General features: G+C 45.0%; 1 protein-coding gene and 1 pseudogene across 1 annotated transcript; one reads left to right on the top strand and one right to left on the bottom strand.

The window, feature by feature from the left end:
* Positions 1–4,383: 4,383 nt before the first annotated feature.
* On the bottom strand, positions 4,384–5,044 carry LOC125556137. The gene has a single exon (XM_048718924.1). It carries the CDS (start codon positions 4,906–4,908, stop codon positions 4,630–4,632), a length of 279 nt encoding a protein of 92 aa, XP_048574881.1. The 5' UTR covers positions 4,909–5,044; the 3' UTR covers positions 4,384–4,629.
* Positions 5,045–10,538: 5,494 nt separating this feature from the next.
* Positions 10,539–11,806, top strand: LOC125556136 (annotated as a pseudogene).
* Positions 11,807–15,632: the final 3,826 nt, after the last annotated feature.

Genomic DNA, 15,632 nt, shown 5'->3' with positions numbered 1-15,632 from the left:
CGTGTGCATTCCCCCCCCCCCCCCCAAATCCTTTAAATAACAAAATAACTTGTGAACCATGATTCTAAATGTCAATTTGTTTTCATCGTTGCAATCCTCACGCAAAGATCTTTAAAACTAGATCTCATTTTGATAGGTGACCGACTTTTTTTTGGTGATGTTTGTGCCCCCAACTACACTAACAGGTGCTCCCTTCTTGAGCTAACTCGTGCTCCAACCTAGTAATAACATATGCCCCCCCCCCCCCACTTTGTGATTGCAACTATAGTAATCTGTGCTTCCAACATGAACTATCCTTGCTCCCACTCAGTACAACCCTGTGCTTCCACCTAGTACAAACTCGTGCTCCGAATATGAAGAACAACTATGCTCCCGTGTGAAGCACATAGTGTGCTCTCGTCATGAACTAAACTGTGCTCACAATGTGAAGCACAAATGGTGTCCCTGCATAAAGCACACTTGTGCTCCACGGAAAAAACTGGGAATAGAAAAATAGGCAAAATATGAAAAACCTTTAAAAAATCCCTACACAAGAAGCATCATGTGCGTGACAAATGGTGACACTCGGATGCGCCGCGTGTAGGGAAAATGCGCTCCTGAGGCTGGGGAAAGTGCACCCGGGCACCATGGATTTGTTGCATCGTTCGCATAACACGTGTAGTAGGCTAGGCTGCTAAGCAGACTTTGTGCGGGTGTGGCCCAAGCCGGCTAGCATCGCTGCTGATCCACCTGCAAGGCCTACTTGATGCGCGGGAGCTATATCTCTTCTACCACGAGATAGTACACCCTCTCGCAGTACGGGATCGAAAGATGGGCTGGCCAATATGGGTTCCTAGGGCACGGTTTTAGAACCTTCCGCGCTAGCTGTTCTCTTCTTTATATTTTCTGCAAGTATTCTTTGGTTTTTGTTTTATGTGTTTCTTTACCGATTTTATTTGATTTTCAGTTTTTTCGTTACTTGTTATTTGCTAATACTCCCTCCGTTTTTATTTACTCTGCATATTAGAGTTAACTGAAGTCAAACTTCATAAAGTTTGACCAAGTTTATAGAAAACAATACAAATATTTACCATAACAAATCTATACGATGTGAAAGTATATTTAATAATAAATCTAATGTTACTCATTTGTTATTGTATATGTCAAACTTTGTCAAAGTTTACAAAGTTTTACTTTGACTAAAGCTAATATGCGAACTAAATAAAAACGCAGGGAGTACATGTCTACTATTTTCAGTACAAGTTCTACATTTTTTGAATACATTTGGAACATTTTTTTATACACTATCAGGGTTTTTTTCAAATGAATCATGAACAATTATTCAAATACATGTTTTGATTTTTTCAATACACATTTAACTTTTATTAAATCCCTTTTGTACATTTTTATTGATAAGGGGACATTTTTTATAGTACACAAAAATTCTATAAATTCTAACAACATTTTTAAAATGTCATAAACATATTTTTCGAAATGTGTGAACCTGTTTTTAACAACCACATACATTGTTTTGAATGGTTGTACACACTGTCCTAGACCTACGTGAACATTGTTTAAACATTACGTAAATGTAATGAACATTTTTTTGAATGTTACAAAAGTTTTTTGAATTATGCGTACATATTTTTTTACATTGTATAAACATTTTTTAAGTATCCCAAACAATATTTTGAACACATGAATATTTTTTGAATATCACGATGTTTTTATGGTACAGATATTTTGAAAAATTGCATTAATGCAATTTTAAATATGTGGCGGACAGTGTTCTGAGTTGATATAAATTAATCTTAAAAGTATGCCTGTTTAGAATATTTAATATATATCAAAAACCAAGAAACAAAACAAAGAAGAAAACTAGTTTTTTTTGAATAATAGAAGAAAACTACTCCCTCCGTTGTTTTATATAAGGTGTATTTATTTTTTGAAAAGTCAACCAAGTGCATGTTTGACCGAGTTTTCAGAAAAATATATCAAAATCCACAATTCAAAATTTATATCATCGCATCCATCATTGAAAGTACCCCCTCTGTAAACTAATACAAGATTGTTTACATCACTATTTTAGTGATCTGAATGCCTTTATATTAGTTTACGGAGGGAGTTGACATGCCTACGTGTGTGCGTGCGTGATTATAACTTAGCTCATTTTGGGACGCTTTGCCTCCCGGGAGTGGCTATTTATAACTTGCTGCGATACAGAGCACAACTTTACCTGCGGTACCCCGTAAATGGGCCTGCCTACTCCGCGAAGGAGCACCAACTCCCTAGCACACAGTTTTCTTTTCGTTTTTGATCCTTTCATTTATATTTCCAAAATGCAAACAAACTTTGTATAGATTTTAGAAATGTCCACCACGAATTTAAAAAATGTTAACGTAATTTAAAAAAAGTTTTTCCAACTTTTAAAAAGTTTTGGTACCATTAAATAGTGTTTCCGACAATTCAGAAAATGTCACAGCCTTTCAAAAAAATGAGCGTCAATTTTTTGAAAAGTGTGTATACAATGTATAAAACATGTTTAAGTAATGCAAAAAATCATTTGTAAAACGAATTACCAACCCAAAAATATGCACGTAATTTTTTTAAAAAAATATCATGGATTTAAAAAATATATACGTGGCATTTTTTGAATATGTTTATACAATGTGAAAATATTGTGTAGCATGGAAAAATTCTTTTATATCATTCAAAAAAATAAATGTGACATTTCAAAAAACCACACGTTTGTAAAAATAGTAGTGACATTTTAAAAGAAATATACAATGTACAGAATGTTTTGGTGGTTTTTGAATTATACAATGTAAAGAATTATACATTTTAAAAATAGTAGTAAAAACTAAAAATAATTCTTAACGTTTGTTTGAAAAATATATTTCATGCATAAAAAAATTGGAAAACATGTATTTGAAAAATGTTCAATGTGTACAAATAAATGTGTCCACCTGTATATGAAAAAGAGAAAGAAAAAACCCCAAAGAAAACCATTGAAGAAACGACAATAAATAGGAAACTGAAGGTAAACGAAGAACATGGTGAAAAAACGCCAAAAAAAGATAATCAAAGAAAAACAAAGAAACCCGATGAAGAAACGCAGAAAACTGGTCAAAAGAGAATGACAAACGTAAAAAACACACACAGAAAAAGAAGTAAAAGAGAAAGACATAGAAACCATAAAGGAAAACACAATGAAAAGAAAGAAGAAAAGCAATAAAACCAGACCTATCCAGCGAGTATACTACATGAAAGAGAAAAATCCACCTACAATGACCGAACGAGCAAACACAGCTTTGGTTTTTGAGCATCTGACGGTGAGATGAGGTTAGCAGAGCTCTGCAGTCGAAGATGAATTCATCGACGCTGCAATCTTCCGCACATGGTTGGTAAATACCCGATATCTTCCTATTGTTATTCATAGTGGGTATACATCGTGCAAGGGATTGAAATGATGTATAGTGGGCTACGGAGAGTCTAATATATGAGAATAGAAGGAAATGAGAGCTTTCCTTCCTCCATCTTACATGCATGGTGTGGGCTAGGTCTTCCACGTTCGTGAGTCTCGTCTTGACCTGGAGTTGTCATTGTAATCTTAAGCTTATGTAGTTTACATATCCAATCCGATAAGAAAACCAACCAATCAAACCAATCCAGAAAGAACACGCCAATCAATTAAAGAATGGTGTGAAGTAAATAACTAACAAACTCGTATACTAGGCACTCAAAGACACTTTAGGTCATCAAATCCTCACGAAAATCTTGGCAATAACTCACCACACTTTTTCAAAAGCAGACTTTCGCCCCAAATGGCCGAACAATTCACCACACTTTTTCAAAAGCAGACTTTCGCCCCAAATGGCCGAACAATACAAGGTGTAGAGAAAACTCTTATACAGGTCGTTCAAAGAAAAACTAATACACACAAACAATAACACCAACAAAGCACCGAAAGTGCGCCTGTTGTACCCCCATCCGTTTGTCATCATGAAGTAGCACATGAGTGGCCGAACCACAATAAGAAAAAACCTAAGAACCGATACCTAAGACTATGCCACAAAGTCTCCACCAAATTTTCATCGCAGAGGGGCCAGCTTCCCTCCTCTCTGGACCGAGGAGTGTCACCCCTACCGGTGGACAGAAGAGACCGAAAATTTCATGATATGGGTGTGTCTGCTCTTATTATATGAGAAATAATCATGTCTCATCTAACTCCTACATCATTGAATCTTACGTGAGTATTTGTGCGAATTTTTTTAATCAAATAGTATAGGAGTCGGATGAGATTTTGTTAATTCTCATCTAGATGAGATTTCACAAATAGGTCATGATACAAACGAGTGTTATGTTCATCACAAGTCTCCTCAAAACACAAGCACAACCTCACTGTAACCAAAACACAATCTTAGATGGTCATTTGTACAACCCAAAACGGCGCGTAGTTTACATACTATGAAATCTCAAAAGAACCATCCAACCAATCAAAGGGCCACCAAAGAATGGCGTGAATAGCTAGCGAACTCCTACGGCAGGCACCAACTGCTAGGTGCTAGCTCGGCAGACATATGCTCGCTCTATAGCTGCCTCCCCCAGCTCGATCCTTGTCCGCGCCGCGAATCATCGTGGTCCGGTCAACTAATCCTCCTTCTGGTGGGCGTGGGCGGCCAGGGCCACGGGCGACGACGGCTCCACGATGCCGGCGCGGGGCGAGGGCTCGCCGCCGAGCGGCAGGTCGGAGAGCAGCGCGACCATGCGGCGGGCGCTGTGGGAGCGCGCCGGGGGAGGGCAGATGGTCTTGGTGGTGGAGAAGACGGAGGAGGACTGGGCGAGGATGAGGTACACCAGCGCCTGCACCAGCACGAACAGCCCCACCTTCAGCAAGGCACCGTGCTGGCTCGCCATCTCCAGCTCCATTCCGACTCCCGAGCTTTGATCACACGGCACCAGCGAATTCACCAAGCAGTTTCTTCCCTGAGTGGATAAGAATGATCCACTCAGAATCTCTCGAGAATATGTTGCTTGTTTGATGTGTTTGTGAGGTCTGGCGGTGTGGGCTACGCGCTTATATAACGGCGAGACGCCGGCTTGACCGCTGCCGGGGTGAGGGTGCAATGCAAAGTTGCTTCGTCGATCGGTCGCCAACTTGGGGTGTGGAGTTTCGGGTGGTTCGGCGAAAGGCAACGCCAGTTCCACGGGGTTGGATGGAAACCGCTCGACCTGCTCCGTGCTCTGCTCACCGCTCACGTGTGCAGAGATTATAATATTATTACTCGAGTCGCTCTCACGGAAGTGCTCTCAAGAAATGTAATATTTGCTTCTATTTTTTGAAAAGATACTATTATTTATATGACGGAGCCTCACTCCTCATATAGCAAATCAGAAGGAAATTCAATTTGGCAATACGTAGGTCATTTTTCCAGATGAGGGTCAACGTATTGATTATTATTGAAGTAATTCCCCACGAGTCCAGTGAGAAAAAAACTTCTGGAATTTGACAAGCAGCGTTAGCTGAATCGAACATGACTGAAAAACCGTATCATTTAGGCATTTACGTTCAGTGAACCTTTGCCTTTTTTAAGCATTTCGCATCTACTATTCATAGCTCAAAAGATTTTGCACAGATCTCACCTACTTTTCTTGCCTCAGAAGAATTGAGGCCCCTCCAGCCGGGTTCAACTTTTATGATATTTCTTCTTTGAAGGCCAGGAAAACAGTCATCCGATATGATTGTTGGCGTTTGTAAATGATACTTTTTTAATGAAAAATGATCCTTATAATTACTTGATGTTTTCATGAACAATATGTAAGCAGTAAAATATTTATAATCAGCATCTCCAATTTACCATTCCCTCATCTCGGGTGCAACTACAGTAGCTTGATCAAACAACATCCTACTGGAAGATAGTCACAAAGTGTGTTTTAAGTAGAAACACAACAATCAAGTATCAGGCAATCTCACTGAATGTGATAGTATAAGGTCAACAATGATGAATAACATGGTATTCTTTAACAATAGGTTTTGCTCTTAGCATGGTAACCACTCCAGCGACCATTGCGCACAACTTCGAACTTTGTGGATCTCTAACATTTGGTAGCCCCATGTAAATTGCATACATGTAATTCGTGTAAATATTTTTTCCAATATGCTTTTAACCTACTATTTTCACTGAAAAGCAAGTTAAGTGAATAAAGTACTGATGGAGATAACTTTGTGAGTTGGTTCATGGTAAGATCATGCCAAGTTTCACAATTATATGAACAACGACTACTCCATCTACAAGATTCTCTATAAGGAGAAAAATCATATTCTTTTTTTTTGCAAAAAAACTTTCAATCTATTCATCTTCAATCATGGTAGTACAACAAACACCGGAAATAATAAAAATTACATCCAGATTCGTAGAACACCTAGCGACGACTACAAGCACTGAAGCGAGCCGAAGGCGCGCCGCCGTCATCGCCCTCCCTCGCCGGAGTTGGGCAAAACTTGTTGTAGTAGACAGTCGGAAAGTTGTCGTGCTAAGGCCCCGTAGGACCAGCGCAGCAGCACAACAACCGCTGCCGATGAAGAGTAGCGTAGATCAGAAGGATCCGACCTGAAAACACATGAACGTAGACGAACTACGACCAGATCCAAGCAAATCCATCAAGGACAGATCCGCCGGGGACATATCTCCACACACCCACCGATGATGCTAGACACACCATCGGGACCGGGGGGGGGGGGGGGGGGAGGCTAGGCGGGGAGAACCTTATTCTACCTTCAGGGAGCCACCACCGTCTCGTCTTCCTGAGCAGGACACAAACCCTAACAAAACGCGAAAAAACAACTGAAAACAGAGCCCCCCCCTCCCGCCGGCAATGGCCGAGATCCACCACGCCACCATGACCCTAAGGCCACCGGAGACGAGGCGGACCGACAGCGACACCGGCGGGAGGCAGGGGAACCCTAGACTTTTCTTGGGGAAGAGGCTATGTTCGGGTCCCGAGCATGTGTCCAGTTGGCTCAGAAAAATTCTATTCTACACATATAGCAAACCTATAGCATACTGTATATCAGTACAAATTAAAGCTTGACATTCCACTTGAATTTATATTTTGTTCAATCCATATACATGGAAGGTAATATTGCATTTACAAATCTGAACTTATAACATTATTAGCAACAAATATTATGTCATACTAAATTAAATAAGCCAACCTCAGCACATGAAATTATGCCCTGGATCATGTTCTACTGAAGAAAAAAACTAAGGCGTATAGATCTGATTCAAGTGGAATAAGGAGGGATCAAACAAACCAATGAATCACAACAATGTCGCATTGCTCTAAGGGAACCCATCAGCCTCCTTCTCGTTGGAGCCGATGAACCCCATTTGGCTATTTCCCTCGCCCCGTCCTCAACATCTTCTATAACATGTCCTATGTCGCCCTTGACGTCTTCTCGGCCACCAACGCTGTCGCAAAGCCATGTTAACCATGTTTTACTTCACGCCTCACGTATCACATGTACTACTACTCAACCATGCATATGAGTGAAGACGGTAGAATTGAACCTTTCTGTGTATTTTTTCTTTGTTTTTAAGGACCCCATATAAATGGACATTTTTTTGACGTCCTTATAAATGGACATTGTTGCTTGTGACCACTGACTGATCACCTAGCCTTTATCCGATTGGAGTACCAAGGCTCTTTTGGTTCAAAAGAATATTGAAAGAAAATATAGGGTTTATTTTTAGGCCGGTCGCTAGGGATCTCGATTCATTAAAAATAGGCTATCCATTTAATTAATAAAAAAACTAGGCTGAAACCGTCATACCAGCGCACACATGGCAACATTGACTGACTTGGCCATTCACATGAAGATACGAAAACGTTGCAGAGAAGAAACACGAAGTTGAGGTCGTCACCAAGTGTCATCATCATCACTCCTCCACGAGCCAGTGACTCTAGCATCGACTTCCACCAATGGAGTCCTTGTCGGCGAAACGTCAGAACCCATGTCGACCCGTGCCAAACAGACGGGCACAAGTGTAGGTGTCCAGAGAGCTCCGACTAAGAAGACTGTCAAAACCCAGGAAAAATGGGCAGAGCTAGCGCCAACCAACACTTCCTCGAAGACCACTAGCCACTTGTCATCGTCATTGCATATGCATCTCTAAGGCAGCTCTGACTGCGTGACAATATTACAAGACCCAGGAGAGACATGTCAAGCTCGTTGGGAAACAACCGACAATCGAAACCTTGCCGTGACCCTACATTGTCGGTCAGGCACCTACCGACTGCGACGCTGTGAGCATCTAGCGCTTGGAGAGCATGAATGGGATCCAAAGGTCTTCAAGATGCCCAAAGAGTGAAGCGATGATGCCGACACCGTCGCCCGACCTGACCGAGCCTTAGGTTTTCACCTGAAGTACCGGATCCAAGGGTATGCAGGGGGTGGACTCCGTGACGGCGCCTCCAAGGAGGTAAAACGATGTCCACGGACGCCGAGCCGGCAAGCTTTCGCTCGGAGCATCGCCCAACACCACACGCCCACACACCACACCTCCGCTAGCCGGCGCACCTCCCACGTAGCCACCGCACTATGACCATGTAGGAGCCACCACAATCCCTGTCACCAGCCACTAATGTCGAATCTGGCATCCCACCGCCACTGCACCACCACGAAGGCCACAAAAGGACGACACACCGCCAGCCAGCGCAAAAACGAGCTCCACAGAGTAGGAAGAGGGGTTGCATCCGCCCCGACTCGCCGGAGATGAATGCCCGGTCGTAGACACGGAGCCCATCGACGAAGCAGACATTACTGCCACTTGCGAGAGACACTACTAGGGTCTACCATGTTGGAGAAGAGCCACCAGGGCGAACCCCAGAGGCCTACATGCGCCACCGCTGGAGCCGCTGAGCCACGCAGCCAAAAGGGGATCGACCTTCCCCCACCTTGGGCACCTGCCGCCTTATCAGGTCATTGGCCCGCCTTGAGTTGCCGAGCCAGGTAGCCGGAATGGTATCAAACCTCCCCCACCTCGAGCGACTGCCGCCTGACGAGGAGAAGACTACCCCGCCGCCGCCGTCCACCACCCAAGCTTAGCTCGACGGGCTACTCCAGCGACAACAAGGGGAGGGAGGGAGTGGTGGGCCATGGCCCAGTGGTGTTGACTCGGGCAGTTTTAAGATTTGGCATGCTGCTCTGTTAGGTGCTAGGGATGGAAACGTAGGAATATGAAATTTTCATGCGATGCTACTATTCTTGTCTTTGGTTTAAAGGAACGAGAAGAATGAAGCGATTTTTCCTTTAAGGCCTTCTTTGGTTCATAGGATAGAAATTTTATAGGAATAGGAAAATCATAGGAAGTGAGATTACACACATGTCAATTCCTATAGAGAAAGAGATGCCATTTGGTGTATAGGATATGATTTTTTTCATTGAGTCTAGGCTAATGTTTTTCCCCCTCAAAAACATGAAGGATTGATTCCTATCCTTCATAGAAATAGGAATCCATTCCTACAAACCAAAGGGCTTCAATGAAATTTTTCCTTTGCAAATCCTATCCTATATAATTCCTACAAAATTCTACAAACCAAAGGAGGCCTAAACTTATATTCAACCCAGACACGCTGGAATTCTAACATCCAACTAAACCTTTTCTTCTTCAAGTTTCTATGCACGAAGAACGAGAGTAAATTTTTTGTCGCATAATAACAACCTATCTAGCTATAAATTTTCATGTGGTTTGATCGTGGTTATTAGCATTTCTATGTTTTCGTAATTCCCATGAATCAAACACCGAAGTTGACGGAACTCTCATGTCCACAAGTTCTCTATTTTGCACATGCATTCTTGTTCTGCCCATGTGTTTTTTTGGTGCCACGTTTTTAGAGTTTTGCAAACCAAAGGAGCACTGAATAGCTTTGTCACTGCTTTGTCAGCTGTTGGATAAGATCGAGCTGACTCGACGGGGGAGTCGGAATCTCTTCCGCTTAGGCGATTAGCTACGTGCTTTAGTTTGAAGACCTTGGGTAAAAGGGCAGCTGGGTTCATCAGCCTTCCTGGGCCCCGTAATCTTGCACCGTATGAGCTGCGAAATACTTCCACTTCCTCCGTTTCTAAATATATATTTTTTTAGATATTTCACTATAGACTATATACGAAATATAATGAGTGATTCTATACTTTAAACTATATCTATATACGTTTGTATATAGTTTGTAGTGAAAGGTATCATCAAGCCCATCGGCAGTTCTTTTTTTTTAAAAGCTGCAATCATATAAACACGCGCTACTCTATCACTTGAAATTCGAGAGGCAGGACCGGTTCCAACTGTTGGGTTTGACCGGCGGCGACACCAAGAGGAGTACTATAGTAGTTTACGACTTTAACGTAGGCTCCCGAGCAATATTATAATGTCCGCACACGTGAGCGGTGAGCGGAGCACACCCTACGTCCCTACCCCAGCCGGCAGCGGTCAAATCGGCGTCTCGTCTCGCCGTTATATAAGTGCGCGCCCCGCGCCTTCAGACCTCACAAACACATCAATCAAGCAAGCAGCGTATTCTTGAGGGATTCTGATCAGTCTCGGCCTCTCAGGGAAAGAAGAGACTGCCTACTGAACTCGCTGGTTTCGTGTGATCTAGAGCTCGGGAGTTACTATAGCAGAGTATCTCCAACAGCCGCGCTAAACTAGCGCCGCGCCATAAATTAGACCGTTTTAGCGCGTGCGCAACGCGGCGGGTCGCTTCAGCGGGCGCGCAAAAACGGCGCGCGCGTTATAACGGGTTGAGCGCGCGGTTGAAAACACTTACCTGCGCGGCGTATTTCGGCGCCAGCTACAGCGCGCGGCACACTCGAGCGTTCGCGCCGCACTCTCTCCTCTCCTCGTCCTACGCCCCGCGCGCGCCGGCGCCGGCGCCCTGCCACCCACCCATGGACGCGCACACCGCCCCGCTCACCCCGCTGTACAGCCGCGACCCCCCCGTCGCCGCCGCCGGAAACCCTAGCGCGGGAAGCGCTGGCGTCGCCACCGCCGGAGCTCCGCCGAGCGTCGGCCTCGCACGCAGCCTCTTTTTGCCACCATGGATGACCACGATGCCGGGAGTCGTCTTCGGAAGATGAGGACGAAGACGAAGACGAGGAAGATGAAGATTGATGTGTCTTTCATGTCTTGAACTTTAGTTTGCATTTGAACTTGGTTGGATAAACTTGTGGGCATGATTTTGAACTTGTGGGCATGAACTTTTATTCATCAACTTATTTGTGTCAAATTTCACATGTTCATTTTTGCCCAAAATATCATATATGCAAAATGCCCGGCGAGTCACGCGCGCTGTATTTTTACACTCTGCTGGAGCGGCGTGCGCGCGCTGCATTATAGCGCGGCTGCTGGAGCCAACGCAGGCGGGCGCGCAAAATCAGGCGCAGCGCGCGCGGTAAACAGGTTTTTTACGCGCGGCGCTTAGCGCGGCTGTTGGAGATGCTCTTAGTTGGCATGGAGTTGGAGATGGTGAGCCAGCACGGGGCGCTGCTGAAGGTGGGGCTGTTCGTGCTGGTGCAGGCGCTGGTGTACCTCATCCTCGCCCAGTCCTCCTCCGTCTTCTCCATCACCAAGACCCTCGGCCTCCCCTCGACGCGCGCCCTCAGCGCCCGCCGCATGGTCGCGCTGCTCTCCGACCTGCCGCTCGCCCTCGCCCCGCGCCGGCATCACGGAGCCGTCGTCGCCCGTGGCCCTGGCCGCGCACGCCCACCAGAAGAAGGATTAGTTAATGTTAGCTATCCACACCATTCTTTGATTGTTTGGTTCGTTCTTTGGGACTGTATATATATGTAAACTGAACTACACGACGATGTGGTTTGTGCAGAAGACCACAGTGCGGTCGTGCTTGTGTTGGCTTTGACGAGAGACTTGCATAAGTTTTCTCTAAATAAAAGCTTTCATCAATTCTTGCTCATGCATCTACTTGAAAATAAAACCACAAAATGGACAAGTAGGTAAAACTTGCGCAAATCCGGTTGAAAATTAAAGTTGCTACACACAAGGAAAACCCATCGAAAGGATTATAAAAGCAACTTCAACGCAACGACCCAAACAAACAAGCCATGTCAACCATGTTTCACTTCACGCCTCACGTATCACATGCACTACTACTCAACCATGCATATGAGTGAAGACGGTAAATTTGAACTTTCATCCGTATTTTTTCTTTGGTTTTGAAGGACCCCTTATAAATGGACATTGCCGCTTGTGACCACTGACTGATCATCTAGCCTTTACCTGATTGGAGTGTCAAGGCTCCTTTTTTTCAAAGGAATAGTGAAGGAAAACATAGGATTTAATTTTTAAGTTGGTCCCTAGGGATCTCGATTCATCAAAAAGAGGTTGCCCGGTTAATTAACAGAAACCTAAGCTAAAACCATCACAACAACCCCCACAGGGCAACATTGACCGACCTGGCCACTCACACGAAGATACGAAAACGTCGCAGAGAATAAACACAAAGTCGAGGTTGTCACCAAGTGTTGTCGTCATCACGCCTCCACGAGCGAGTGACTCCCGCATCGGCTTCCACCTATGGAGTCCTTGTCACCGAAACGTGAGAACTCATGTCGATCCATGCCAAACAGCCGACCACAGGTGTGTTGGGTTTCGTAGTAATTTCAAAAAAATTCCTACGCACACGCAAGATCATGGTGATGTATAGCAACGAGAGGGGGAGAGTGTGATCTACGTACCCTTGTAGATCGACAACGGAAGCGTTAACTTGGTTGATGTAGTCGTACGTCTCCACGGCCCGACCGATCAAGCACCGAAACTACGGCACCTCCGAGTTCTAGCACACGTTCAGCTCGATGACGATCCCCGGACTCTGATCCAGCAAAGTGTCGGGGAAGAGTTCCGTCAGCACGACGGCGTGGTGACGATCTTGATGTACTACCGTCGCAGGGCTTCGCCTAAGCACCGCTACAATATTATCAAGGACTATGGTGGAAGGGGGCACCGCACACGGCTAAGAATATGATCACGTGGATCAACTTGTGTCTCTAGGGGTTGCCCCTACCTCCGTATATAAAGGTTCAAGGGAGGGGGGCCGGCCAGCCAGGAGAGGCGCGCCAGGAGGAGTCCTACTCCCTCTGGGAGTAGGACTCCCCCCTTTCCTAGTTGGAATAGGATTCGTGGGGTGGGAAAAGAGAGAGAGAGAGAAGGAGGGGGGCTCCGGCCCCCTCTCTCCTTGTCCTATTCGGACTAGGGGTGGAGGGGCGCGCGGCCCAGCCCTGGCTGCCTCTTCTCTTCTTCCACTAAGGCCCACTAAGGCCCATATACCTCCCGGGGGGTTCCGGTAACCTCCCGGTATTCCGGTAAAATCCCGATTTCACCCGGAACACTTCCGATATCCAAACATAGGCTTCCAATATATCAATCTTTATGTCTCGACCATTTCGAGACTCCTCGTCATGTCCGTGATCACATCCGGGACTCCGAACAACCTTCGGTACATCAAAATGCATAAACTCATAATATAACTGTCATCGTAACCTTAAGCGTGCGGACCCTACGGGTTCGAGAACAATGTAGACATGACCGAGACACGTCTCCGATCAATAACCAATAGCGGAACCTGGATGCTCATATTGGCTCCTACATATTCTACGAAGATCTTTTATCGGTCAGACCGCATAACAACATACGTTGTTCCCTTTGTCATCGGTATGTTACTTGCCCGAGATTCGGTCGTCGGTATCCCATACCTAGTTCAATCTCGTTACCGGCAAGTCTCTTTACTCGTTCTGTAATACATCATCCCGCAACTAACTCATTAGTTGCAATGCTTGCAAGGCTTAAGTGATGTGCATTACCGAGAGGGCCCAGAGATACCTCTCCGACAATCGGAGTGACAAATCCTAATCTCGAAATACGCCAACCCGACATGTACCTTTGGAGACACCTGTAGAGCACCTTTATAATCACCCATTACGTTGTGACGTTTGGTAGCACACAAAGTGTTCCTCCGGCAAACGGGAGTTGCATAATCTCATAGTCATAGGAACATGTATAAGTCATGAAGAAAGCAATAGCAACATACTAAACGATCGGGTGCTAAGCTAATGGAATGGGTCATGTCAATCAGATCATTCAACTAATGATGTGATCCCGTTAATCAAATGACAACTCTTTGTCCATGGTTAGGAAACATAACCATCTTTGATTAACGAGCTAGTCAAGTAGAGGCATACTAGTGACACTCTGTTTGTCTATGTATTCACACATGTATTATGTTTCCGGTTAATACAATTCTAGCATGAATAATAAACTTTTATCATGATATAAGGAAATAAATAATAACTTTATTATTGCCTCTAGGGCATATTTCCTTCAAGGTGTAGGTGTCCAGACAACTCTGACTAAGAAGACCATCTGAACCACAGGAAAATGGGCAAAGCTTGCGCCAACCAACACCTCCTCGAAGACCACCGGCCATCTATCATCATCATTGCCTAGGCATCTCTAAGGCAGCTCTGATCGCGCGACGATATCACAATACCCAGAAGAGACATGTCGAGTACGTCGGGAAACAACCAACAATTAAAGACCTGCCGCGACCCTACACTGCTGGCCATACATTGTTGTCAAACTAAATGCTACACCACCACGTTGCCGGTCGGATACCTGCCGACCACAACACCATGAGTATCAAGTGCATAGAGAGCACGAACGGGGTCTAAAGGTCTTGAAGACGACTCTCCAAATAATGAAGAGACGATGCCGACACCGTCGCCCGACCTGACCGGGCCTTAGGTTTTCACCCGACAAACTAGATCGGAGGATATGCAGGGGGTGGAATCCAAGATGGTGCCTCCAAGGAGGTGAAATGGTGTCCATGGACGCCGAGCCGGCAAGCTTTCGCTCGGAGCACCACCCAACACCACACACCCACGCACCACACTTCCGCTAGCCGATGCACCTCCCACGTAGCCATCGCACCGTGACCATGTAGGAGCGACCACAATCCCCGCTGCAGGCCCAAAATGCCGACGATCTCATCGCCGCTGCACCACCACGAAGGCCACAATGTTAGGAAATGGTGCATGGAAAAGCAAAAAAATTCTACGCACACGTAAGATCTATCCATGGAGATGCATAGCTACGAGAGGGGGAGAGCATCTTCATACCCTTGAAGATCGCTAAGCGAAGCATTTATCAACGCGGTTGATGTAGTCGTACACCTTCACGATCCGTCCCGATCAAGTACTGAACGTACGACGTCTCCGCGTTCAGCACACGTTTAGCTTGATGACGTCCTCGCCTTCTTGATCCAGCAAGAGGGGCAAAGTAGTAGATGAGTGATACGTCTCCGCCGTATCTATAATTTTTGATTGTTTCATGCCAATATTATACAACTTTCACATATTTTTGGCAACTTTTTATATGATTTATTGGACTAACCTATAGATCCATTGCCCAGTGCCAGTTCCTGTTTTTTGCATGTTTTTTCTTTCATAGAAAATCCATATCAAACGAAGTCCAAATCCAATAAAATTTTACGAAGAATTATTTTGGAATATATGTGATTTTTGGGAGTTGGAATAATCGTAAACGGGGACCCACGGTGCCCACAAGACACCAGGGCGCACCCTAGGAGCC

This window comes from Triticum urartu, chromosome 5 (genome assembly GCF_003073215.2).
Source record: "Triticum urartu cultivar G1812 chromosome 5, Tu2.1, whole genome shotgun sequence".
In the NCBI taxonomy this organism is placed as follows: Eukaryota; Viridiplantae; Streptophyta; class Magnoliopsida; order Poales; family Poaceae; genus Triticum; species Triticum urartu.
This window is presented reverse-complemented; position numbering and strand designations above follow the sequence as displayed.

What these genes read in the sequence shown, in the direction of transcription:
- LOC125556137 (XM_048718924.1), bottom strand. Translation starts at nt 4,908, where the DNA reads ATGGAGCTGGAGATGGCGAGCCAGCACGGTGCCTTGCTGAAGGTGGGG.